Raw genomic sequence first — 27840 nt, 5'->3', positions numbered from 1 at the left:
GGGTTGTTCTGGTCCTCCTGCTCCTCAGTTTGCCTACCACATCTTAGCCACTGCTGTTGGCATTGCTAACGACAGAGGATAGGGGAGGTTTTCTTTATTTTTTGTCTTGTTTGTGCTGGTGTCTCATTTAAACATGGACGGGATTACTAGTCTGAACTATCCCAAGGTGGCATTTGAGAGCTGGTCCTTACCTGCTCCAGGTAGGAAAACACTAGGCTTGACATGTGCTGGTTTTGTTTCCTCAGGTTTTGAAATCCAAATGGAAATTGTTTTTGTTGTTGTTATTACTATTACTTGCTTTGCTTCCTGAAACAGCTTGAAGTAGCTTTATCTGAAAACAAACAAATTTTACTTACAAAACTACAGTTGACTATAACAAACTGAAAGGAGTTCGGTTTAGAATGGCAGGTAGAAACTGAGAGTTTTGGGAGTCTACTGAGGGTGTCAAGTGCTGATAATATTTATAGAATTATTCTCCTGCTATCTATGGGAGGTGGATAAATGTAGTTTACGCAATTCATAAAAGCAACAACCTTCACTTTCTGAGTGTGTGAGTGCCCTACTTTGTTTAAATGTTGGTTACAGTGTTACATCAAGATATTTACCTTAATGTAACCTCTGTACTTATCGTCCAGAAAAAATGTAACATGTTTTGTTTCCAGCATACTTACAGTGTTCTTCTCCATGTGATACTAATTTTCTTTCTGGTTTGTGTGTGCAACAGATACATATTTATCTATTTAAACCGAGTGTTAGTGTAATGCCCTACCGAAAGCTGTGAAAGACAGCTTTTAGAGTTGCTTGCTTAGAAATACACTGTGTATTGCCTTCAGAGTCTCTCTGAGAAAAAGATGTTACTTTCCTTTAAGAATTCTTTCCTCTTGCAAATTACGGGTAAAGCACAGTTTTACGAGCCTTTAAACTGGGGGTTATTATGAAGATCTCTCAATTATATACATGTTGCTGGAGAATATGATTTCTAATACTATGGACTGAACTTTATATGACAACCACCCATAATTCAGCATCTTTAGACAATTCCAATTGTGCTGCACTGGGATTCTGATATACTTTATTATGTTGTAAAAGTTTTACTACTCACTTTCTTCATTTTCTTTGTTTCCTTTTTTATTAATGGGAAGGCTTCATTGGAAGGGAAAAAATACCTCTGTTTTAAATCTTCTTTATAATCTAGACTAAAACCAAAGTCAAATTAGGAATAAAAAGATCTAGAATGAAGTCATGCAAAAGGCTTTAACACACTCAGTATTTTCATGTTCATTGTGTTAACATTTTTAATGGTTTTTACGCTCTGCCAGTTCTTTGAAACACACATGTATCTGCAGCCTTGGTGAATATCTTATTTTTTTTAGAGGTGCTTTTTGGTCTCTCACAGGTGTCTCAAATGCTTTCATCACTGCTGCTCTGTGTTAAAGATGTGCTGTTACTGAAAAATTAAGGGCTCTGCCTGAGTTTCCCAAGCCATGCAAGACTCAAGCTTCTTAAATTTATTATAATTTACTTACTCTTTGCAGGCTTAGGATTGTTTTGTAGAGAGGCAGCTTGTGCTGCCTTAAACATGGAAGATATTGATCAGAGGTTGTCGGCTTTTGTGGCAGCTGTTACATTGGTTCATTTAAGGTTTTTGGCCAAATCTTGAATCTGGCATGTGTAGGCTAAATCGCCAGGCTGTGCTTTAGAGCTTTCCACCTGTTTTTTGGGCACAGGAAATCCTTTTAAAGGTTTGGCAGCCCAGGGCCCTGTGACCTCTTTTTTTAACTCCTTTGGGGGCTTTTTTTTGGTATTTTTAAGGGAGAGATGGAGGTGGAATAGCTGTTTGAAACATTTTGTATGCATTTAGTAGGTCCCAGTGGATTGATCCATCATCCATTGTTTTAAGTAGAGGCAGTGGCTGTGTTCTATTCAGTATGGGTTGATTTCCAGTGGGTTGCTGGAGATTAAGTGGTCTTGGCTACCATTATAGCAAAGCCCAGGACATGTCACTCTGGCTGGGTAGGACTTGGGAATGGAGGAGGTGATACAGGGTGCAGACCCCAAACATTTCCCTCCCAGATGGGTTGCCAGTCACTGCCAGAAGCGCATGGCCCTCTTTGGCTGTGCACTCCTGGATGTGCACCTGCAAGGTGGAGATTGAAGTTTTGATCTTTGTTCATCTTGCATTCTGTTGACTTGTTTTGAACCACAGCTCTTAATTTAGTCGGAATTTGTGTCTGGCTCAAAAGGAGAAACACCAAAAGAGGGAAATTTCTTGGATCTGTGCTGAAATGACTGAGTAGTACTCTCCCAGCAACAGCAAAATTATGTGCTGGATAAAGAGTTTTCTATGTTCATTAGCCCCTGGCAATCTGTGTTAGTAGTTCTGTCTGAATTACTGATGTTTTCAGGTTCTGTTCCAAAAGGGTTTGGGTCAAATATTTCGGCTACTGCATCCTTTAACCTATTATAATTTTCAGGTATCTAGATGATATTTGTAGGTTATGGATGGGGATGACACTCAATTTTCCTTGTGAATGAGATGATCCTGAAAGATGAATCACACTAAATCACCTGTCATAGCTAACTGATGATCTTACATATACCTGCGTTTAGCAGAACACTGCATGTGTGTTGGCAGATGCTATGTTCTAAAATACTTCATTGTAGTTTTGTGTAAGCAAAGATTTAAAATACATGTAAATAGTCAAACCGAATAGGTTGATAGATCATCTCACTTTTCTCTACAGCAAAAGATGAATTAGTGTTACACCTGCTGAGTACAGATGATATATTTACATAGCCCCAAATCTGGAAGTCCACATTTTCTTTTGATCTGCCATAGGAAAACTCTTACAAAGGCTGACACCCAGAGCTGGGTGTCAAAGGCTTACTCAATTAACTTTGTGTTGGTACTGGAGAGTTCCCTGCATGGCCCTAAGCCCCCCCATGGACCCCACCGAGTTCAAGGGAGTCTGTCTTGTTCCCTTCTGTGAATGTTGAACTGGGCTATAAGTGATCACAAACCTTCGAATAGGAACTGGCATGCTAATTAAAGGCTAATGGGGAATCCTTATAAAAGAGGCTTTAAAAAGAAATAATTCCCAGTCACCTCCTCATAATACTACACTGAGTTCTTACTAGAGTTATTAGAGATATTTTTTCCCCTGTAGGTTAAAATGGACTTAGAGGAATGTCTGCTTTAGAAACTGCAGGGGCACAGTTGTTCAATTAGTTGACTCAATCATTGCTTTGTATAGGATGAAGGACACTTTTCTAAGATCACTGGCCTGGTATCATAGGGAAAATAGTAGCAGCAGCTATTAGCATCTGACAGTCAGCAACAAAGGCAATTTCCCCTTAAATTAGAGACTTGACAGTGGGTGTCCCAGTTAACTTTCTTATCTTGCTTTCATAGACAAAAGGAGCTCTTAAATGAAGCAGAGTCAGAACAATCATAAATATCAAACCCAACATCTGATGTTTGAAACTGATTAAAATTGTGGTACACTTTCAAGAGGTGTTTATAGTAGCTTGAAGTGTTAGTAAGTTGTGAGAATTAATTTATTAAGAGAATAAACCATATCGGCTGGCTCTGCTGCTGAAAATAATGAGGCGATTGCATTTTCTCTGTGGTGGGGAATGATTGTGCTGTCTGACAAGATTGCTAATTGGGACAGCAGCACTGAGTGGGAATGATTTCAGGAGTGGTGTTTAAAGAGAAACTGGGCAAAGTTCTATTATAATGTAGCTAATATTATATTCCCAGTGATTAGGGTGGACTATGAGTTGCACTTTTTTTTTGTAGCATCAAAGCCCCAAATCTTTTGTGATCACTTTCATTTTTCAAGCCTGAATTATCATACAACTGCTGTTTGTCACAGTTGTGTTGTCCTGAGCAGAGTTACAGGTACCACAGCTGTGTCAGCACATCTGTAGGGTTGAAGAAATGTAACAGTGGAGCCTGACTGTTGCAATGAAACCACGTAAAGTTAGAAGTTGCTGCATGCCTCAGCTCCATGGCAAACAAACCTTGCCATCATCAGAATTTACTGTCAGGCACATGGGGCTGAACCCTGCACTGGGATTCTTTTCTGGCTCAGTATGTGTTGTCGGCTTTTTAGTGGGATGAGGTGATGGAGGCTAAACCTCTGCAGGAGGCTTTCCTTTAAGGGGGGTGGTTGAAGCTGGTGGGTCTGGGCTGTGGAGGGGGGAACTGAATTAGTGCTTTAAGGCAGTCACTCCCCTGACATGTGCATTGGGGCATGAAGAATTCTGGCAGCCAAACTGCTGTGCTCTGAACTGGGGATTCAGGTCTCCATTTCTTCCAAATATCTTGGAAAGTGCTAAAAACTCGTACCAGATCACCTCGAGATGCTGAGGAATCTTCTTTCTTCAGCAGCCTTTAAATAGTACAGTATGCAGCATTTATTGTTCTGGGTATCTCCTGCCCCAGTGCAGGGGACGTGGGCTTTTGACAGTCCTTTGAGATGTCCTCCGGTCCTTTGTGTCTGACTTTGCAGTCATGCTTTGATTTTTTTAGAGCTCAGCTATGGAATTGCACAAGGATGCCCAATACAGATGTACCTGTGGTTTTGCAGGTTGAAGGACGGTGAGGATGGACTTTGCCAAGATGAGCTCAGACATGAGGGATGAGCTCAATAAAGTGTGGCAGGGAACTGTAAGAAGTGAGCTCCTTTGACACTCACAAGAGCACAGCCTTTGCTTCAGTCTTTTATCCTCAGACTACCTGAGAAATGCCAGGGTGATAGTAGTGATTAAAATTTTAGCCAATGGATTTACATTTCTTGGAGTTTCAGAAGAAAAAATACTAACTGGAAAGGTGATGATCAGGATTTTAACAGAAATAGAGGGTTTTTTCCACACCCAAGAAACTAAAGCTCTGCAACATAGTGTTACACTATGTGTTTCCTAAAAAAAACCAAACAAACCAAATGGAAAAAAAGGGTTACCTGGAAATTCAGCACTTCCTGGGATGCACCTTAGATTGTTGTAAGCTTCATCCACATCAGCTCAGATTTTCCACACTGTTGTGGTTAAAATAATGAAATAGTTCCTCTGACACAAACTCAGTATATAAACCAACACAAAGTAGCCACTGAAATTAGTTGGTGGCTGAGTATCTGTGGCTCCCACTGCAATGGCAAAGAGCTCCCCTGTGTATTTTTCCTGTCCTCTGTCCCAGTCCTGGCATTCCCTATGGAGTCAGATACTCGGCTGCAAAAGCATTCCTCCCTCTCAGTGAGTGTTATAACGAGGGTGGAGTGAAATGATCAGTTAATCTCATTAAATAGGTTTTTATTCATTCTGATGGAAGCCTCTTGAGAGGTCATCTGCCAGGGCTTTGTTGCAGCACACACCTTTCTTAGGAAGCTTCTGTTATTCTCTTGGACTGTCAGGTTCAGTTAACTTTCCCTGGTACACACCCTGTTACAACACTGTGCTCTTGCTAGCTTTGTAGTCAGCAAGTTTCCAGTGTTTGCTTCTGGAATTTCAGTTCCTTTTCAGACATGCCAATGAAAAGAGCAATCCTCATCTTCCATGAAATATGACACTTTGATAGCAGCTGGATGACAAGATAGCCATTGGAGAGTGTTCTGTCTTTCCCATCCCTGAATCTGGGGGAATGTGCTACTCCTGTTGCAATCAATGGGTATTTTCTCCCGGGAAATCAGATCAAAGGCTTGTTTCCCATTCATGTGGGCCACAGGCTCTGTCTAGTCCTTCAGCTAAGTGATGGTTTGCAGGTTGGCAGGACTGAGATTTACAGGTGGAAATGCAGCTACCAGTGTTACCTTTGTGTGGTACTGAGGGTGAGAAGTGCTTGTCCTTCCACTGCCAAGAGTGCACCTTGAAGGAGTGATGCTATTCAATACAGGAGGAAAAGGCAGAGCCTCCTTTTCTGCTTTTTTCCTCCGTAATCCCAGTGAATCAAACTCCTGGGAGAACCCACCTTGAAAAAGGTCTGTAGAAAATTAGGAGAAGGCTGAGCCACTGCTCTGCGTAGTACCAAGACCTGTTGCCAGCCCAGCTGAGGAGCCTGTGCCACAGTATGCTGTCCTTTGACCTAGAGTGGTGGACGCTTGTTTGGACTCCAGACAGCTGACTGCTGCATCCCAATGGAAGGAAGCAGAGATGTGATTATCACTGAGAAGCAATGAACATGACAGATATGGCTCTGGGCTAGGTGACCAGAGGCTGTTTTCCTCCCAGCTCTGGTCATTGTAGGGGAGTCCCTTCATGTTTCTATGCTGCTTTTTTTTTCCCCTCTTGCCTTTTATTTTCTGACTCACAGAAGCGGTATATCACTTTGGTTGGAGGCTTGGATGATACATGTTAGCCTTTGTCAAAAGTAGGATTTTTTTACAATATCTTCTTTGCTTAGGGGTTATTTTGCATTTAATTTTTGCAGCCCCACAATGAGACGCATTTGGAAGTACTTTAAGACCAGTGCAGCTTATTTCTTGTCCTGCACTGGAATAATTGGGGTGGTCCTAAAGTACCCTGTTGTGGTGTGATTACATTAGAGCAACCACGGGATTTTAACTCTTCCCACACTGCTGAGCACTGCCAGATCTGTGTGTGGACAAGCCCCTATTCACACTGCCCAGCAAAATGTGCCCTTGATCTGGAGCCAGGTCTACATTACCGGCTTCTGCTGGCACTGCTGTATCAGCCTGTAGCTTTGAAGAACTGTAATCCCTCACAGGCAGAGAGATGCTGGCAGAAGCTCCTGGTCTGAGCATAGCCCTGGCTGGCAGGGTCACCTGCAAGTGCTGTTACAGGTGTTACGCTGGAAAGTACCGTAAAACAGCAGACGCTGTTCCTGGAAAAGCATGGGGTTGATTGATCCCCCTCATTTCTGTGCTGATAGGTCGTGTCAACTTCTGTGAATTAATGTCTTTTTTGGGTTTTTTAACTGACCTTTGCTTTCTCTCTGCCTCTTAGTTTTAGAAAATCTTTCCAGTTTGGGGATTTATTTTTTTAACGCTGTGTGACCAAGGCGTACACTGCAGAGGCAGTGGATTCCATGTGCATTGTATGAGCTCCTTAAGCTCATGGTTGCTCTGTGTTTGTCGTGTCCAGAGAAGTCACAGGGCTCTTAGTCTCTCCTTTGGTGAAGCTCAGATTGGTGGTCAGATTCCTGTGTCCTCTTAGGGATGTGGGGAGATCAGCCCTAGGGCCAAACCACACTCCCTCCACCATTATGGAGGGTGTGAATATCTGTGTTTACCAGCTGGTAGTGAATGAAAAAGACAGCAGAGTTTAAGTGCATCATTCTCCTGCACAGGTAGGAGCCCCTCTTCTTAGCAGTCTGTAGGTTTTCACAAGGCATGAGCCGAGGAATCTGATTCACTGCAGACCTGTCTCTGCTCTCCCCACCATGGTTTCATGTTACTTGGAGAAGCTGCACAGACTGGTTTTTTTCCAGCCTCTTTTCCTGCTGTGGTGTTGGTACCACCTGTGAGGCTGCTCTGGGCACAGGTGTAGTCACTGCACTAGGGGAGAGAGAAGGGGAAGAGTCATGGGAGTAGTTCAAGTCTCTGCCCTGTCTCTGGCCTGTAGAAAGCCTCTGGAGGACTTGGTGCTGCTGTCCACCCTGAAACCTCACGCAGTGGGGATAGAAGACCCAGCCATATCTTGATACAGCTGTTGTCAGGCCCTTTGTCTTGGGAGTTGGATGTCTCAAATGTTTTTCAAAGGAGGTAGGACATACTGAGTACAGAAAATCCATTCACCTTGTCTGCCTGTCCCACCTGTCACCCTTTTTTTCTTATGAAGCTTCTTCTCCTGTGAGGACGTAAGGCAGGCTGTGTTTCCTCACCAGCTAATGGAAGATCTGGGCAGGGCTTATGAGGGAGATGCTCCATTGGTGGTTAAACCACATACATGACAAATTGACATTCCAATGGGGGCGCAGATTTTCTCATTTATCCCCTCTGTTCCTCCACTTGAACAAAACAAGTGTTAGATTAAAGATATTTGTGCTGTGACCTTCAGTATTAGGCTGGAGTTTTCCCAGCTGCTTTATAGTGATGTTTTCCTTGCATTTCCCCCACCCTCCAAAACCTCCCAATTCCATCAGAAGAAAGTGATGTTCTTCTGGTTTTTCTCAAGGGGCATGTGTTCCCTCAGTCCATGAAAATTATGTTGGTGAGTGGCGCAGAAAGCTGGCTGGAGAATCCTGTGATATGCTCAAGTCCGTGATAATTTTTCTCATGACTACTCTTTAATTTGGGAATGTTTGTGTGCAGTTCTATGAGAATTCAAACCTAATCCTTCCTAGACCTCAGCTCAGCTTTTGGATATTTTATGATTTCCTTCGCAAGCAAAGTTGTTCTCTCAGGTAATAATCTGGCCATAAACCACAAACAGACAGAATTTTTGGTTAACTCTATCTGTGCATCATTTAAACTTCAGCAGGGTGAATTAAACACCTGCTCTAGTCCAAGGAGCAGCAAACAGGATAGTGTGAGTTCCCTTCTTTTGAAAATGAAAGAAGTTGCTTCTTTCTGTATGAAAAAAGCAAGTCTTTTTACATAGAAGAGGTATGAAATCTATTCATTTGAGGAAGAGTAGCCCTTCTCTTAAAGTTGTGGATGGTTTAAAAACTTCCAGGAAAGAGTGGCAGTAGACTGAAGACCTTGTTCTGGTTAGCAGCCAGGTCTGTGATAGAGGGAGACAGCTCAGGCAAAAGAATAAAATGGCATTTGGTTTTTAATCTTATTTCTTGAGAAACTGATATCCTGCAGGGTTTGCCTTGTCGAGATAACGGCCCCTGAAGGAGAATAAATCTTATTAATTAGCAGTTTTGCATACTGCTTTTAATTCCTAGGTTCCTAGGTACAGGCTTTGTATGGCACGTGTGCTTTCATGGTGAGGGGCCTCTCTCTTGCCTCCCTGGAGAGTCTGCAGGGATCTGGCACCAGTGCAGAGTCTGCCTGAGTACAGAAATATTTCAGAATACACCATTGGGCCTTAAATTTACTCAGTGCCTTAATCCTCATCACCTTTCAGATTTAGGCATGTCCTAAATGTAGTTGAGAGTAATAGTTTTACAGTTTAATCTCCCAAAATTGGGTCAACCTTACCAGTTGTTTTGACCTTGTTACCAGCACAGGTGGTTCCTGGGTGAGTCTAATACATCTCCGTGCAGCTGTGTGGAACAAGCTACAATATCAGCTTTACTTGAAACCCCCTGTTTGAAATTTTCCCCCTACTTTAAATACACAGGCCTCTCTCTCCATCGCTGTAGGGTATTATCCTTTGGAAAATCTGTTCTTCTAGGGGGTGATATAACAATATCTCCTTGTTATATCATGCTTTTTCAGTTTTAAAAGCTTCAGAAAGGATACCAGTTTAAGAGATACAAATAAGTGGATAAAATTACAGGCTGAAGAGATGGAGAAAAAGTAGGGAAATTAATGTTAGTAAGAATTGAACTCCTATAGGTGGGAGGCAGTCAACTTCATAATTTGTGTATGTGACTACAAATTGTCAGAGTACAGGTAGCTCTCAAGAGTTCAGAAGAATGATGTGCTAGTTGTATATTAAGGGTCAAGTAGTATATGACGTTAGCAGACTGTGAGAGTTCTGTGAGTTTATTCTTGGCCTTCTTTTAAATTTGTATTGTATGAATTGCACAATTTATTTTGCCAAAATCCCGTGTACTTACATGTGAATCCCAGAGTGTTCTCACAGTCTAAATGCTATGACCCATCAGCTGCCCCCAAATTACCTAATACCAAGTAGAGAAGGTTGGCAGCCAAAGAAAAAAATAGGAAAAAGTGTCCAGCCCCGGTTTCTATCAAGCCTGTACATGTTCAATGCAATAACACAAATGGAAGGCACTTAGAGGGGATTTTGGTCACATGCAACAGAGAAGTACATGCTTGAAAAATACGAGAAAAATGCAATTCTTATGAAATGAGGAAGCCAGACAGAGGAGAGAGAGGTATGTGAGTTGTGCCTCAGCTGAAGGAAAAACTATTAAGAGCCACCCTTTTCAAATGTCAAATGCATGGGAAAAAGTTGTTGGAAACCAGTCTCTGCTAAGTTTGCTGCTTGCAAAACCTAGTTTTTTTGGTGAGATGTTTGTGCAAAATCACCTCTCTGGCCTGCCTGTAAGACCAGACATGACTCAGGCTATCAGCACGTAACATGGTTTCAGGTTGCTGTCTTACTGTTCTTGCTCCAAAATGCTGTAAAGAAGCATTTGCTTTTTTTCTCACTTTTAAAGTGCTTCATTCATTTGACGTCATTAGCGCTATTGTTACTTAAATTTACCTTCTGACTGGTACCCATTAAATATTTATAGAGAAATCGATAGTAGTGAGATTTTTTCTTGAGTAAATATATATCACACATGTACTCAAAACCAAAGCAAACTGCAGTGCATTCCAGGAAATAATCTATAGTGCTGCTCTGTAATGTTCTTCCTCATCTTCATGTCAGGATGTTTTATCTGTGTCCCAGCTCAGCCATTCCTGCCCCGGAACCATGGCTGTTCTTTTTAACAGCCTAGAACAACAGAGCCTTAGGAAAAAAATAGAAGTGTTTTCACTGTAGAAATGTGAATGATAATTGCTGTGTAAGTATCCAAGGTTCCTTAATGAGTGGATACAGGGAGATCCTCAGGTTTGATGTTGTGTCTGATAGACAGCACCCCAGCAAGAGGCTGCTGTGCTAGAAGAAGGGAATTGCACTGGCTGGAGGCAAACCCAAACTGTCCCAGGATTCAGGAAGGGGAAGGTCTTTCTGAGAGATGGTGGTGATGTGGCAATGGAAGGTGATGGTTTAAAACCTTTTAAAACCAATGCCTAAAAAGAAAAGAAAAACAAACAAAAAACCCCCTAGGACTGGGTCTAAAATAGCTTTGAAACCAGGCTTAAGTTCTTTGGAGGGGAATGGAGGAAGGTGTGAGATAGACAGCATGCTCAGTGTGAGCAAGGCAGTCTATTCACCGGTCTGGGTCTCTGCAGTATTTTCTTGTGCAACTATAGATGGAATAAATCTTTGTAGACCATCAAAGAGATCACCATAATCAATTGTTCTGGTCAGGTGTTTTGGAAGGGGGAAAGCTTCCTTATGAATCTGTGATGAAATTTCAATTTATAATTATGATCATAGTTTATAATAATAATTCTAATTATATATATATATAAACAGTTTAACCTACTATAACGTAAAATGGTAACATTTGCTGAGCTTTGGCTGCTTTCAGATGGTGAAAATGTGCTGGTGGTTGTTGGCTGTGATTCAGAAACATTTGTCAAAATTTTGTGTGCTATGTGAACAACAAAATTTTGTGTGGATTAAGCAATTATTAATTCTCTCCCATTATCTGTCAGATAAAACTACAACTAACTCATTAACTAAAATTAATTGTAAATAAAGCCGATCTGTTGTTGAGGAAACTAGTTAGAACGGTAATTGGGTAATGATGATACATTTAATTTCAAACTGCAGATTTAAAAGCTACTCCTTTTGGCAGTGATAGAGCAAGGTGTTCTGAAATGAAGCAGGGTGCTTGTCACTGTCATTGTCCTCTTAATTAATGCCACCACGACTGCCTGTGTTTTGAGTCTAATTAGTGTCCCCTGTAGAGCACTTGGAAATGTCCTGATTCTGCTCACACTGAAGGCAGTGGTTAAACTGTTTTGTTAGCTCTCTGGGTAGGAGGTGCCCTGTGAAAGTGGTGGTGTAGGACAATTGCACACTCCTGGGTTTCCTCTGGCAGCAGCATATCCGTGTGTCTGAGCTCTGGGAGTAGTGGCTGTGCTTTGGGATTTGCTACTTACTTGCCATGGAGATAGATCTGGAGTTTCAGGCCAACAAAACTGAATTGTGACTCAACGTTTTAAAAATGATTGAGTGAGTAATTTTCCATGCAGTTTCATTACAGTATCTTTTGCCCCAAGGATTATTTACTGTAGAGTAACTTCCAGCATGTTTTTGCTGCTATTTGTAACATTGAATTTTAATAAGAAAGGAATTGTTTAAATAGGATAATGTTTTTATCCCAAATTGCCCAGTTCTAATGATAAAATTAGCATCACGAGTAAAATCAGCAATTGTACCTGCTAGCCTCTGTGCATGATTTCTTGATTATTTTTTTAATCTGTTTTCAAAATGTCTTAAATTCTATTATGAGATGAACACAGTATGTTTGATTTTAGCCAACTACCTTTTCAATCATTAACAAAGAAATGGGCATTGGGTACAGAATATATGACTCAGGAGGGCCACCAATTTGATCAGAGGGATGGAGCACCTCTGCTGTGAGGAAATGCTGAGAGAATTGGGATTGTTCAGCCTGGAGAAGGCTTTGGGGTGACCTAATTGTGGCAAGAAAGATGGAGAGAGACTACTTACAGGGGTCTGGAGTGACAGGACAAGGGGGAATGGCTTCCCACTGCCAGAGAGTAGGCTTAGATTGAATATTAAGAAGAAACTCTTCCCTGTGAGGGTGAGGAGGCCCTGGCACTGTTTGCCTAGAGAAGCTGTGGCTGCCCCTGGATCCCTGGAATTCTTCAAAGTCAGGTTGGACAGGGCTTGGAGCAACCCTAGATAGTAGAAGGTGTCCGTGCTCATGGCAGGAGCTTGGAATGAGATAATCTTTAAGGTCCCAACCCAAATCATTTTATGATTCTCCTTGTCCCATCATTTGGAATCACTCTACTGGTTTATTTTTTTCCTTCTGACTTAGTTTAGAGGGAGTTACAGAACTGAAGCATTGACCTAATCTTTAGTGTTCCTACTTACCAGACTTGAAGGGAATATAGCATATATACATTTTACCTATTTTATTTTTAACTTTTTCTCGGTGAGGTTTTTTTCTCTTGTGCTTCCTGGTCCATGGGGAGAAAAACCCTAAGAGCATGTTTTAGTTACATCACTAATATTAGAACTGAGTAATCGGGTGGCTTTGGCAGCAGTCTCGTTTATAAATTGTTGGTGAGCAGATGGCTCACCAAGTTGGCATGCCAACTCCAAACTTTCACAATCATGAGTCAAGTTTTAAATCGCAAGATTGCCTTACATACCATGAGTTTTTTTTTTTAATATCTGTTTGTTTAATAAATGTAATTCTTGATGGATCTTCTCATTCCTGAGCTGTGTTTTGCACTGAAGCATGGCTTTTCAGCAATCTCTGGCTTTGGGAATGCCTTTTTTGCTTAATTTAATGAAAGTGGAGACTTTTTTAGTCACTCATCTGAAAATCTTACTGCCAAGAAAAACTAATAAATGTGCATGTAAGGGACATAAAAGTGAGACTTGTCCATCCCAGCTAATGTCAAATAGTTCAAATGATTGAGATCATTCACAATTACACTTAAAACAACTTTTGGTTTATATGCACAAATATTTTTTAGTAATAATTTGCTGATATTTGTTATCCTGGATATGGAGATCTGTGCCAATTTGTTGGTTTCCTGAGTGCACGGCTTAAGTCATTAGGCAGCATGGAGTACAAATGTTACATTTTGAAATGCAAGAGTGAATATTTTCTGTAAGCAAAATGTAGCAATAAGGAAATGGGGCTGAATAAGAGTACTCAGACATTCTCCCTGTGAACACAGTAAGTTCCAGAAGGGTCAGATCTTGATCCACTTGAGAATTTGGACTAATATTACTGGAAGAATTTCTGCTTTTTTCTTTTTCTTTTTCCTTTTTAAGCTATTCCTTTAAGTAAATTAATATGGTATATGTGGGTTATAATGCATTGTGGGACCTGTTATGGAATGATAATTAGACCTTATTTCGAAATGATTCCACACAAAGTGTGCTGTTGTAAATGCTAAACAACTGTGTTTCATCCATAATCATGTAATTGGTGTGTGCAGCTAATTAGTGTGTGTTCAAGTTAGGCCCAGATTTTTTGGAAATGTCTCCTGTTCTGGTCCTGATTTAGCAAAGCTCTTAAACAGATGATTAACTTCCATTGGCTTTAATAGGACTTAAGCACATTCTTAATCAGGGCCATTGTGTCAAATCATGTCTCTTGGTGACAATCAGAACAACCTGCCAGAGCCGTAGTAAAAATATCTGTAGGTCCTTCTTAAATTTAGATTAATCATTTCTTTAATTTGTGAAGCATTTTGTTTCAGAATCTGAAACTCTGTGTATGTATCTTTCTCTCTCTCTCTCTCTCTTTTTCTAAGCAAATGGTTATTGTCACAATCTAATTGTATGTGTAAAGTTTAAAGATTTTAACTAGCTTGGCAGGCTGTTTACATCAAATCTGTTCAATACACCTTTGAGATGGAGAAGAAGAAAATAGGCATCTGAGAGTGCCTCACTGGAACATAAATGTCAGTGCTGATAGATATCTATGATAGAAAATTTGTGTGGGAGTAATAATTTAGTAATAAAATAGGTCAAATTAATTCTTATGCTGAAGGGGATACCTTACAATAACCATTTTGTAATTTTATGTTTGACAGTTTGCTCTGCATTATGTGGATAGGTGGAGCTGAGATAATGTAATCCATTTCCAGTTGTAAACAAGATTGCTTTAAGAGCTGCAGTAGTAAGATGCATGTTGGCTGACTTTAAGCTGAAAGGTAATTGCCTCTGAATATTAATGTGCATGTGGGGATTTTGTTTTTAATTCTGGGATTTCATCTTTGCCCTATAGCAGCTCTGAAGAGGCCCTTGTTTTCCTAAACCCCACTTCGCTGCTAATTGAAGCTGGTGGCAAGTGTTGAATTTTGGGTCCTTTGCTTTTATTTTATGTGGCTTGTGTACCTTGGAGAATGCTGCTTCTTTTGGCTGTTTTCTTTTTTGTTAACCACCTTTTGAGTTGAGGATTTTTGGAGATGCTCTTGCTGTCCTACAGCAGCTATGAGTAGTTCCTGGGATGGAGGAGGAAGGCTGGAATTGTGGGTTATGAAAAAGGGGAGAACTTGCTGCACTAATTGAATTGGAGCCTCTTAGAGAAATGAGAGTTAAGGTGCTGATCCTGTGCTCTGTAGCTGGAGAGCTTTCTTGTGAGTAATTTGGACCCATCCAAAGCCCACTGCACTTTGTGGGAGATTCTCTAATTCCACACACTTGTGGAGCAGACCCCTATCATGGTGGCAAGTTGTACGTCGTGACAGGCTTAGTCTGGGGGAACATCAGCTGGCTGCATTTGTATTTGAAATTGTTTTAGGCGTGGAAGGCAACAGCCAGATTACAAGCAAGCTGTACCTCAGCTTTCCATTTAAATTCCAGCTCTTGGCTTGTACAAGCTGTTCCATTACCCACTGCTTACAGCTAGGCTCAGCACTGGGAACAGCGGGATTGGTGTTGAGCAAGGTGTAACTGCAGCTCTGCTCTGGAGCAAACTGCAGCTGAACAGTGCTGCAGGAGCTTGGAAAGCTGTTGTGTGTAGGGTTTTAACCTGCACATGTTTTAGTGGGCACCACGTGTGTGGGCTGTCATTAGTTAGGACTGTTTAAAGGTGTTAGTGCTGGCAGGTGCCCCAGATGCCCTTCTAGCCGAGATGACTGTTCCTAAGGCAAGCATTCAAAGCAGAGTTCAGCATTCCTTGTTCTCTGTGGCAATGCCAGCAGTTTTTACTGAAAAAGAAAAAGCAAATAACAAAATGGAGTATTTTTAGCTTGGATCGATTTGCTGATCCAGTGTAGTGCATGGAATCACACAGTGAGAGGGTGGTGTCTGAGCAGAGATGGGAGCTCCTGGTGCTGTTTCTGCAGTCGCAAGGGTATGCTGAGCTGTGCTGATGCCTGGCACAGGTCAGTCAACTGTGTGGCCATCAAGGCAGCCAGTTGGCTTTTCTGCTGCCTCTGACCCAATGCAAAGGGTGGTTGCCTCTTGCAGAGGGATGGGGTCAGCAGCTCAGAGGTGCTGGGTTCACAACCAGCCCTTTTGCTGGTCACCTTTAGCTCATGGCTCACGTTTGGACTATAGCCTCATACAACACCTTTAGTTAAACAGTGGTGGTGGTATAAGTGAGAACCACTGAACAGACGTGAATCTTCCGCATTCCTGCACTTTGCATAAACTTTGGGCTATTGAGATTTTTGGTTTAGAATGGTTTTTGAATTTCCATAGTGCCCTGTCTCCAGTGATTTGGTCTGACACTTGCTGAAGTCAAGGGAAGTCTTGTTGGTATTTCAGTAATTTTTGCAACATGATGCTGCTTGTAGCAAAGCTGTTCTATGGATGCCTTTGCTAAAAAATTACTTAGCTACAGAAACATTTGACTGTAGGCTGGTAAGCAGAAAAAGTGAGGGTGTGTGGGTTTGTGAATATATGTTGCCCATTAAGGAGTCTCACTCAATGCTGGGTGCTTCATTACAATGAGAAAGATAACATAAAAGGATTCTAATAACTAATTAACTTGTTCACTAATGGATAAGGCATTGTCTTAAGGGCAGTAGTTTAAAAGATCCGTTTAATGAAAGTTAACTGGAGGTATGTCCTGTGGCTATTACAAACTTCGTTTTATAATCGTATGTATTTTTCAGTAGCTCCTTGCCATGCTGTAATGTGGTTGGAGTGGGAGAAATTAGAAAACTGACCATTTCCCGGCAGATAGCGATAAGTTTCTACTCAGTCAGAATGCTCTATACACCGTGATAGGTTTATAATTATTATCCTAAGATTGATGCTTTTGGGGGGGAGTGTAAATTTGTGCAGCAGTAATCCATTAAGAAATCAATAATCATTCCATCCTGAAATGCAGTTTCTCTGCAACATTATAAATACACACCAAAGATTTGAAACTCTGACGGTTTTCCCTTCTCCACCCCCCTCCTCCTGCTTCCCTGAACTCCAAGTTCAATGCCCTTTGTTGTGTTGGAGAAGCAATTACGTGGTGGGACTCTTCTCTCAGGAAAAACAAGGGTGGTAATATTAGCAGGATCCTGAGAGCCAGTGACACTTCTTAGTGTGAGCTTTGCTTTCCCACCAAAAGTACCCTTCTTATCTTGGGGAAATTCCACCTCTCCTTTGCAAGGGTTTCATCCCTGGTAGATGGGGATGATGAAGATTCATGCCTTGTTCCTGTGCAGAGAACTGTGGAGAGGAAGTATTACAGAAGTGGGATGTCATGGTATGTGTACATTTCCTTTTCCTTACTCCTTCTCGTTCAGACTTGGTTCTTCATGTAACAGTTCAGAGGTTTGGCTATCAGAGACCAGCACATCCTGCAGGACTTCCCTTTTTGCTCTGAATTCTCCCCAGCTGGGCAAACACATTTTCAAAATGTTGCTAGAAATTATCCCCTGATTTCGAGAGCTGGAAACCTACTTTATCTTGGAGTGAAGGTGGTTATAACCGATAAATAATAGCTGAGTGAGGAAGAGTGAGGGTATTATTTATGTTTCTTTGTGGAGGGATAAATTATATGGAGTGAGGTGCTGGGTCAGCCTGGTTTTGATCTTGCAAGGAAGATTGTGGATGGAGCAGGGAGATGCTTTTGCTGTAGCAAGAGCCACAAAACATTTAGTACTTCTAATATTACATTTCCATGTCTTTTATTTTCATTTTCCCTCTACTTTCTTTTTGTTAGAGCTGGTTGAACAATAATTTCTAATAAACATCTCCTTTTTCCATTTTAGTTTAAATTACTGTTATTTTTAGCCAGCTCTGCTGTTGGTTGGAAAAAGGGGCATTTGTTAATGACGGTTGTGTCTTACACAGTTGTTGTTCAGGCCTAATATCCCTCTTTCTCATCTGCCCCAATAAAAATCTTGCTTGGCTTGGTATGGATGACTCAGATATGCCTTTTCTTCCTCTGAGAACATTGTCATCCACTGCATGGACGGTCACCAGCCTCTTCAGCTTGGCGAAGGAGACAAAAGAGCCTTCACCACATCTTTGCTTTTGAGATTTGAGAATCTCAGGTTCTGTCCAGAGATCTAACAAGTGGAAAGTATGAGTTTTGGCTGTGATTTGGCACATGTGTGCTTTGCTTATTTGGGTATACCCACATGGGTAGAATCAGACATGTATTTTAGTGTTTGCAGACAGGGAGTGTGGGTGAGCTGGTGATGAACAAAACTGGACGCTGCACAGCCAAACAAGGGTTCTCAGCTCTGTAGTTGCTCTAGAATAATCTGAGGCTATTGTCATGGTAAATGCTCTCACTGTGATCCTGTGTGGAGAGGGCTTTCACACATGGCTTGACTGTAGGGCAACTTGCCTTTCACTGGTTCTCACTGGAAAGTGCAAAGTTGGATTCTAATAGGAAAAGACACAGATGCCAGCTTGTCAATTGTGTTCAGTAGGTTTTCATTCAGCATTGACTTCTTGTCTGGTGAATTTATTTTTTTTCCTTTAAGGCCGTGAACCACATACTGGGTGCTTTCCCATCAATAAAGAATAGTTCTTCCTTTACCTAAAACTGTCCCTCTTGTTTAGATGCTGATAGCATGTGAGTTTAGAAAGGGCTGACACTATGTGGGTGTTGGCTCTTTTAATTCAATACCTTGTAACTGGCTTCACTTCTTTGACCTCCATACTGATTAATGGCCTTTATACATCACCACTCTTAATTTTGAAAATCCCTTTTTTTTTCCCTTTCTGGTCAACTTGTGAAATAGAAGCAGCAGCTGATTGATAGCTGATTTTTCTGCAATGATTTGCTGAAGGGTTCATGCAAATGACATGTGGCTTTTCAGCGAAATAGGAAGACTTTATCACATCTTTTTGCTTTACCCATTACCTTTTTTTTCCAGTGGTTTGCAGAACAGTGAGTGCTAAAAGCCCAGTATCAGCTCACAGGATGCTGAGTTTAACATATAGGGTTTTATTAGCTCTTGGTTGCATTTGTCTTTACTTCACAAGTCTCTATTTAGAATTACCTGTAAGTGGTTATTTTCCAGTGTGGTTTTCAAAGACAAACCACTTTTTTTCTTATTGTTGTTGCTGCTGGTTTTTTTAACTACTGAAAGCTCATCACTATGTGTATAACTCCTATGTGTCCAGTGATAGCTTGAGTGGCAAGTTACAGAAATTTGTGTAAGTGGCTCTTTGGAAAGAAAATTCTTCAAAGAGAAATATTTAACAAACTGAACAATTAAGAGATGCCATCTCAATCAATAAGTTGGAGTTAATTGGCTGCGTACAAAGCATTTTTAAACAACTTCCCTGAAGAGGCTCTGTATTGAGCTTAGAGTGCCTTTCTAGTGAGGCTATTTTCAAAGGCTAGTTTCGTCTAAAAAGTGCTCATTTTCAATATTTTTTTCTAATTTCCAGACCGAATGCCATCTTGCATTGTAGCTATGGGTCTCACTGAGTCAATTTAAGACTATCTAATAACAGCTTTTCGTTTCTTCCTTTGTGTGTGTGTGCCCCCCTAGGAGTATCCCATGTTCTAGTGCCTGCAAACTGCTGGTCTGAAAAACAGTCAGTGGCTGCTCAGCCTGTGGGCAACAGCACACTGCAAATGTGCTGTATTCAGGTCTCTGTGTCACCTCATTTTTCGAATTCTGTTAATTTTATCAAGGTCTCCCAAGTGCAACACATTGACCACAAGCCACGTGTTGGGGCCAATGGTCCTAAACTGATAGTTCAACTTCATGCTTGTTAGAAGTGTCATAAACCCTACTGGAATTAAAAGGAGGAAAGAACCCCAAGCCCCCTTATTAGTGCTGTCAGGCTATGGATACATGTCCGAAAGGGTATTTCATCCCAAGCCTTCAAACACTTTTTAATGATGAACAGGCAGCATTCTCTGAACTTTCAGAGACTGGAGGTGGGAGAAGAGCTTACTCTCTCTTTTAGCAAGAGCCACCTGTCTCCTTGGAATGCCTCCCTTGGGATGTTGTAGGCCTGCCTTTTAGAGATGGCAGGAATTGTTAGACCATTTCCAAGCGGATCAGGAATACATGCAGTTGGACATTTGGAGAGTTGGTCCAAGTGACTGCAGTCACAGACAATGACAGGCAGCAAGACAGCCACCAAGCCACATACACGCTGAAACGCCTGTCTTCCAGCTACGAGTTCATTTCACCAGACCAGTGTTTCTTGCTTTGTGGGTTGTGAAGAACTGTTAAATGTATTTAGTGAAGCTCCCTCCCTATTTTTTTTTTCCTCCACCCAAATACCACCTGTAAAAGTCAAGGTAAACTGTAAGAAAGAAAGAGATCCCTAGCATAAAATCTATAGAACTAAGTAATTCAAAGCAACGTACTTTCATAATATTTTTCCTGGAAGTTGTTCTTTCCTTTTGACCCACCACAGGTACTCGCTGTGACTTGTAAGCTGAAGGACTGTGATTCTGGGTAATAGTTCTCAAATAATTTGAGCAATGCTGCATTCAAATGAAGAAATGTTAGCAGGTCTTGTTCAGACTGATTCTCCCTTGTGCAGTTGGGTAAAGGAGTGGGGAGTAAATCATTGAGTAGGTATATCTTCCATTCAGCAGGAGCTGCACATGATGGGATTATTAGTATTTCTAAACTAAAGCCCCTGACAGATCCTTGGATGCTTAAAGCTGTTGTGATGCTTTACCAGATGGTTCAGAAACTCAGACTGGAATATCTCATTGGCTGGTGCTGAACAATGACATTTCAAACCCACACGTTTGTTTGGATTTTAATTTTCAGGAGGATTAGAGCTTTTTGGGATATGGGCTGTCTCTTTCCATATATATGCCCAGCACCTTATGTAGTTTAGATGCTTTTGCAGTGTCTTTATAATTCATCATATTACTTATTACAGAGCATTTGGAGCTGTTGCACATTTTTAGCCATGTGGTCCAGCGAAGTGCAGACAGGGATAAGTGTGCGAGTCGTTGCCTTGTTTAATGCAATGAGCGTGATGACTGCGACTGCTTTGTCTTGTGTCTGGTAATTGTGTGAACAGGTGATTATGCTGAAATGTGCCACTTTTGATGCTGTATCCCTCTGTTCTTTTCAATTCTCGAATCTTGTCTTTGAAGCCTCAGTCCTGTAAATACTCATGTGTTTGTATAACTGGTATTCAGTGCAGTGTTGATGCTTATTCCTGTTAGAGGTTGAACTGTTCAGTCCTGACTCTACTAAATACTTTGAATGAGACCCTGCTGCTCTGGGGAGAAGATCAAAGGAAACCGGTTGGGTTTTATTCCCTTTCAGTCCCACGACATTTCGAAAAAAGGATGGAGTGTCCCTCTGGCAAAATCTAAAAAATTTTTAGGGCCTTCCAAATTAGGCAGTCATCCCTGGCTGCCAACATGTCTGTCCTGGCTAAAACTAGGATCTTTATGCTACTTCTGAACTGCCTTGGAGCGGGAATGGGAGAATTACAATGAAATTCCCTTCCCAGTTCCTTAGGGCAAAGATTGCTGTTTTGTTGTGTGCAGATAATATCAGGAGGTGGTAGGTTACTATGTGAAAATGTGCACAGATCACTTTGGGATCAGGGGAAGGATTTGAGCTTCGTATTTGGGGAATGGAGAACTCGTTTATAATGCTTGTTTAAACAACAGTGTTAATGTACATTCTAGAGAGCAGTGAACCAGGATGCTTTGTTGACATGGCTGGGAGGTTTGGCCTTTTTTTGGCCCTCTCTTACCCCTGACAACTCAATTAAGAGCGTAGCCTCGGTGGGGAAAGAGTACAGTGATGTTGAGAAGAAAAAGGACATTTGACATAATTATTTCTATGTGTTAGACTGGTACATTCTATCCCACTGTTCTCCATATGATTCATTCTATTTGTGTGTGACTGTTGCGCAGCATTAAATAATGTGCCTTTTTTTTCTTTTTTTCTGTTAAACAAGTATTCCCCTAGCTTGTCTCAAAAAGCTGACACATGTTCATTCTTCACTGAGGGAGTTCTGCATCTGTCGACACTTCAGACATAATCAGTTTAGATTTCAGCAGCTGATTAGTGCTCACCTCTAACCAAACTGAGAAGCTGTTCCTCCAAATGGTAACAAATAATATCCTAATTAGTCGTCTGCATAACGATAGCAGCGGCCCTAGCTGAAAGCTACTGCTCTCAGAGGCCTTTCTGTTCTAGTCCACTGGCTTTACAGACTGTTGGATCAGCATTTATGCTGAGCTTTTATTCCCCCTGCCTTAAAATGCCTTGCAGAGCAATTAATTATGCACCTGAAGATAGGCATTAGGCACGCAACAGTATTCCACACAAGTTATGAACGTTTCATTAGAGGCAGGTAATTTATGTGTGATTATGAAAGCAGGAGCAGGAATGCTGGGCAGGACTCCAGGATTATCCTATGGTGCCTGCAGCTGGTGCGTGTCCCTGGGAAGCTGTTTGACCTGGCCGGCTGATGCAGCCGAGCGCGGCTCACGCTGCCTTAAATACTGCCTCAAATACCGCCTCAAAGCAGGAGCCCGCTGAGTGCACTGAGCAGCAGCTGAAGGAGGAGGACAGCGTGGAGAGCAACTCCTCTCTGCTCCGGTGACTGGCTGGTTGTGACAGCACCAGGTTTTACCAGGAAGTTTTATATGGGTTTATGCTTTTCTGAGTCTGATTAGCTAGTTAGCAAAACATGCCCATCCCTGTCCATTAAACTCTGTGTACTTCCTCTTAGCTAACACTTATTTTGCACAAGCCTGGGGACTTTTTTTTAAATAAATCAATGCCTACGGAGGCATAATTTAATAAGAACTACTCACAGGGATGGCACAGTGGCCACTGGCATCTCTCAGAACAAAAGTCATGTGAGCAACTATAGCTGGATTAGTGTGACCTCAGTAGTAGAGAACTGAGGAAATAAAAGAGAGAGGATGAGGGGGAAAATGCCTTAAGATGCCTTCAGGAAGCTGTGCAACTGAAGTTGTCCGAAGGCAGGCTGAGCAAGCTGAATACCCGAGTACATAAATATCCGTTAGTTTAAAAAGGAAGTTTTAAAATGTCAATTGGATTTTCAGGTTCGATTCAGTAACTTTTTAAAACCCTGCTTAACTTTGAAATGGAGAGGGTCTATTTTAAAATATAAATCAACAGTAACAGAAAAATCACTTAAATAACAGCAAAAGTGCTGCTTAAATATTTGCTGCTGAAATGTTAGTGTGTCTAGCTACTAAAATTGGGGATGTCACAAAATCAGCACCTAAAAGCAGAGCTTGTTGCTGAAAGTGCTTTATTACTGTAGTTGCTTTTTCTGTTGGCATGGGGATATTTTCTTCAGTTTATTCAGAGTTCAGTCAAAGTGGGTAAGATGGCTAGTAGGTGGAAAAGCAGAAAGATTTGTTCTCCTCTGCAAGCTGGTGAATAAAAACTGGTTTGAGAGGTTGAGGCCAATTCCAATTTGCATTCAGGATAAGGTTGACATAAGTAATGAATTTAAAAATAATTTAGAAAATGAAGCTGTTAATTATCTTTAATGTATTAACATGTAAAACAAATGTGTGAATAAATGAATGTTAAGCTTTTTAAATAAGTGCACAGTCTATCCCCTGAGGTAATAAAAAGTGCCTAGTCTACTATAAAGCTCTCATTTATTTGCAAAATCACTGGTCTCTGTGGCTAATAGTTTTTATTAAGAAAACAGCTGAAAAGTCCAAATACAAGATTAGCTACAATATTTAAACTCAAGTTTCCTGGTTGCTTTATTAAAGTCCAACTTTAAAAGATTATTACATCACTTGATTATGAATTGATTTGCCATATCTTCCTCTTTAATAAAATAAATTTATCTTGGAAGCAAGGAATAGAATATACCTAATCTATATGCATTTTGGTACTGCAGTTGATAAACTTTCCAGAGAAAGTTGTTAGTTAAACTAAGGTAGAAATTGATACAACTTTTAAAAAGTGCCTGAGAAAATGTCTGATTGGAAGACTGTGGAGGGCTACAAAAGATGGGACTTACGAAGCTACAAGAAGGTGGTGAGCTCCTTAAGTCTCAAAACAGATTTATTTCAAATACTTATTAAGGAATTGCCATTAAAAATGGGGAGGTATTGATGTCTCTTTCAATTCACATCAAAGGACAATATCAATGTGAAAACGCAGAAAATGGTACAGAAAGAGTTGCCACATTTGGGCTGGAAAAATGAAAATGAGATGAAATGTGGGAGTGCGCAGTGCAGGGTTGGAGGCCGGGGACTAACCAGAATTTCTGCACGTGTGGAAATGGCAGGGGAGGAAAAGCTGGGTTTGGTTTATTTGAGATGTCTTGGGCAGCAGTGTGATAAAGTTACGAAAAAGGCACGTGCCATGACGTGATCTTGCAGGTAAAGTGTTTCCAGTGGAGAAGGGAAAGGTCGATGCTGTTTCACCAGCCTGAGAAGCAGGGTAGCTTGGCCCACACAGAGGGCTGTGTTTCAGCCATGAGACATCTTCTGTTTCAGCAGCTCCCTTTTCAGACTAGTCTGGGATCTCTCCTCTGTGTTGAGAAATGAAGGTGGCTTCTGCCAAATCTAGTCCTCCTGGGACTTCCCTCCCTTTTGAAACGGCATGGGATTGGGCCCATTGAGCAGTACAGGAAGGGGTAAACACCACACAGGATGGCAAGTTATTTACACTTACAAAATTGCCATGAGAAGCAGCAGACTGGGAATGAAGCACAGTTACCCTTTTGCTTCTGCCAGAATGTGGGCAGGAGTCTGACACATTTCTGAATGGGATCATATGGCACCATGGCCTGACGGTGGAGGGCTCAGAGTCACGTAGAAAATGAGGCACCTTTTACCTTTATAGAGGTCACCAATTGTGTGCCGTCTGAGCCTTAAGCAACGCCTTCCTCATCTTCTCAAATTCTTTCTCCAAGGCTGCTGGCAGCCCCTTTCTATTCCCAAGTCCAAGCCAAGGCCTGCAAAGGTGCACATATACCAGCGTTCACTTTTCATGGGCCACGGGGCAGTTGTGCAGCAGCAGAAATGTCTTTTCCATGTTCTTTTCATGACTTTGTGTAACTCTGGCATGAGTTTGCTACCCTGTTGATTGGCATGGGCTTCAATAGGATAACCAAGATTTTCCTTGGCAAGACCTATGCTAGCTCTAGGAAGGAAGGAGTCGCCTACAGGAAGCCCTGGGATACATGAAGGTGTGATTATGAACTCCCTTTAGTTGGATGGGCTGTTCCATGTTTTACTATCAGGCTGGGGTAGTTTGGAGTTAGTGAGGACTAAAAGTTTGTTTCTCTCTGTTTCTGCCTCTCATAAGGCAGTGCAAAAATGAAAGTCTTCGGACGTCTGCTCTTCAGATGAATGAGTAGCAGCAGAAATCAATGCTCCAACCTATGTCTGGACCACTGGAGATTTAACTCTCCCTTGACTTACTGAAATTCTCATGGCTGTGAAGATTTTGGCTGAAGCATGTACTGTTCTTTATAAAACCTACTCTAAGTTTTGTATAAGTATGATGGCAAGTTTGCTTTGATTTTTATGGAAGGCGTTTGTACAGAACAAAAATCCTCAGCTGGTGCCAAATTTTCATTTTGTGTAAAGTGCCATAAGTATAGATCTAATAAGGGCTTCTGATTTTAAGCATCTAATATTCTATTTTGCTAACAGTTTTGCTAACTGTTTTGGGTTTTTTAAAACATGCAATCATTTTTATTTAATGTAAAGCTCCATAATAAAACTTGGTTTTGCTTCCTTTCCCATGTGCTTATCATATGAAGAAAACAAATGCCATTCTTCTGTAATATGGTTTGAAATAACCAATTCACTCCAATGATCAAAATTCAATTTGATCATTCCTCCACTATGAATTCTGTCAGACAAACAAGATATGCTGCCTAGGTAATAAATGAGATGAGGGATTAATTGGAGCTGGCTACCTGGAATTTTCAGACAGCAGTGAGCAGACCAGTGTCTGCTTACAAAGAATAAGTTTTAATGTCTTTGAGATCTGTAAATGTGCCTGTTAATACCAAAACAGTCTGAGATATATTTTCAAAGCACTGTTCACTAATCCTGTTAACAAATAATGGGATTTGTGCATGTACCTCCCATGAGCTGCTTTGAAAATGTACCTTTAAGTGTCAAAAGTTTTCTGGACGCACATTTAAAACTTAGTGAATTCTTTAAGGGCTAAGAGAAGGAATTTGCAAATGCTCTCAACTTTGATCACGTCTGAAGTACATACTGGAAGGAACTACTACAGGAAACTATCTTTTCTTGTATATATGGCCTAGAAAAGCTGGGTTTTTCTAGGAGATGTGTTTCTGTCGGAACATCTATCTATAGTGCTGTTCAGGAGAGGCCATTCCAACCACTCTCACCGCAAGGTATCTTGTCTGTCAGACCCGAACAATACAAACTTGTTCATGTATATGCACTGAATATAATTTGGTGGTTTGGTGGGTTTTTGAGGGTGTAAAACTCACCACAGATTAGTATATGCTCACCCTGAGATGGGTTCTTGGAATGTGATAATTCATTATCTCATGGATAGTGTGACAAATGGGGATCAGTCTTTGCAAATTCGTTTCCACATCTACACCTATTTTGGGTGCTGAGTTACTATCTCTGCAAGGGCTGATTGGCAAGAGGAAGGAAAACTTTGCTTGAAAACTGTTGCTGACTTTTTACCTGTTTCCTTGAAATGGAAGACTGAACATCATGTATCTCTTTTTCTTTTTATCAAGGCATTTGTTTCCCAGAGGCAGTCTGAAAAATGGCACCTGGGATCCATGTGTGCAAACAGACCTCAGTGTAAGGAAGCATCCTGTAAATATCACATTAGCAATACTGGGAAGACCTGATGAGTTCAGGATTTTCCTGTGCCCACAACCTGCAATAAAGCTGGAGAAAAGTAAAACAGTTGAATTGAGGAAGATGTATTTAAAAGCCAGGAAGTAGAGAAGTGTCTTCCTTTGTTCTCTTGGTAGTTCTGCTGAATAATCACTTGGCAAGCAGCTGTGGCACATTACAGGAGCTCACAATTGCCTTTTAGATATGGGATATTTTGAGAGACCAAAGGCTTTCCTAATATTTTGCTGGATGTAAGACATGCTGTGTGATAAGAATAGTAAATTTCCTCTTTTTCTTAAACCCTCTCAAGGATCTGTAGCACTTGAGGTTCTTAGCTCAGTGCAAATGAGCAAAGTTGATGTTTTTGTGTTCTTGATGGTGGTGTAACTATCAAAATTAAGGACATTTTAGGGAAAGGAGGCAGTCTTCAGAATAATGGTTTCTCACTTTTGTGTCAGGAGTATCAGGTGGCCTATGCTCACCGTCTTTCCTTCTGAGCTCCTGGATCTGGAATTTTTGCTGTTGGCTGGTTTTTCATCAGAGACTGCTCCAACACAAACCATTAGATCCAGGAGCTTAGGTGGATTCATCCAGGAGTACCATTTAGTAAGTCTACTCTAAGCTCAGTTAAAAACTTCAGGTTTAGTCTCCAAGTTACATTTGCCTGAGTTAAACATGCATTGAAACAAATCTGTGTACTTCTGTTCTTCTTACACTGCTGCTTCATTCCTGGACCTTTTAGCACTGTGAAACAGTTGGCGTGTGAATGATGTCTGTCCCTCCTGTACTGATTAAAAAACTCAAAAAGGTCTCCTCAAAATTGTCTCCTCTGCTGGGAATCAACTTGCCTTCTTCAGTTGTTCTTGATAATGTATAGGGTTTGGTATTTGGCATTTCCCTGATTGTTTTTCATTGGACTGCTTCTGGAATAGTAATAATAAATATGCCTTTGAGAAAGTGAATTGGGATTTAAACGAGTTAATCAATGTTAGCAAATATCTTGGATCTGATTTTGGAAGCACCCTAAAAGCAGCGTGGGTAGAAGTGGGGGGAGGTTCTGTCCCTCTGCCCCCCTCAGGTGAGACCTGAGTGCAGAGCTGCCTCCAGCCCTGGGGCTCAGCACAGGAAGAGCATGGAGCTGTTGGAGCGAGTCCAGAAGAGGCACAGAGATGATCAGAAGGATAGAGCAGCTCTGCCGTGAGGAAAGGCTG

At 41.3% G+C, this 27840-nt stretch overlaps 1 protein-coding gene across 15 annotated transcripts in view; it reads left to right on the top strand.

Annotated features, from left to right (window-relative positions):
* Positions 1-27840, top strand: part of IKZF2 (IKAROS family zinc finger 2) — a 118457-nt gene that overhangs the window by 4526 nt on the left and 86091 nt on the right. The window contains exon 1 of one of the 15 annotated variants that reach the window (XM_085065707.1): positions 12-200. The exons of 13 other annotated variants lie outside the window; for them this stretch is intronic. In XM_085065707.1, coding sequence (XP_084921833.1) covers positions 134-200 — 67 coding nt within the window. In that variant the 5' untranslated portion in view covers positions 12-133. Of the gene's footprint in view, positions 1-11; positions 201-7554; positions 7722-27840 lie in introns of those variants that run through there. One more of the 15 variants, XM_085065713.1, reaches the window with a different exon arrangement.

The sequence above is a fragment of the Lichenostomus cassidix genome, chromosome 7, assembly GCF_008360975.1.
Source record: "Lichenostomus cassidix isolate B80296 chromosome 7, HeHo_3.0, whole genome shotgun sequence".
In the NCBI taxonomy this organism is placed as follows: domain Eukaryota; kingdom Metazoa; phylum Chordata; class Aves; order Passeriformes; family Meliphagidae; genus Lichenostomus; species Lichenostomus cassidix.
Note: the sequence above shows the minus strand (reverse complement) of the source record. Positions and strands in the feature narration are given on the sequence as shown.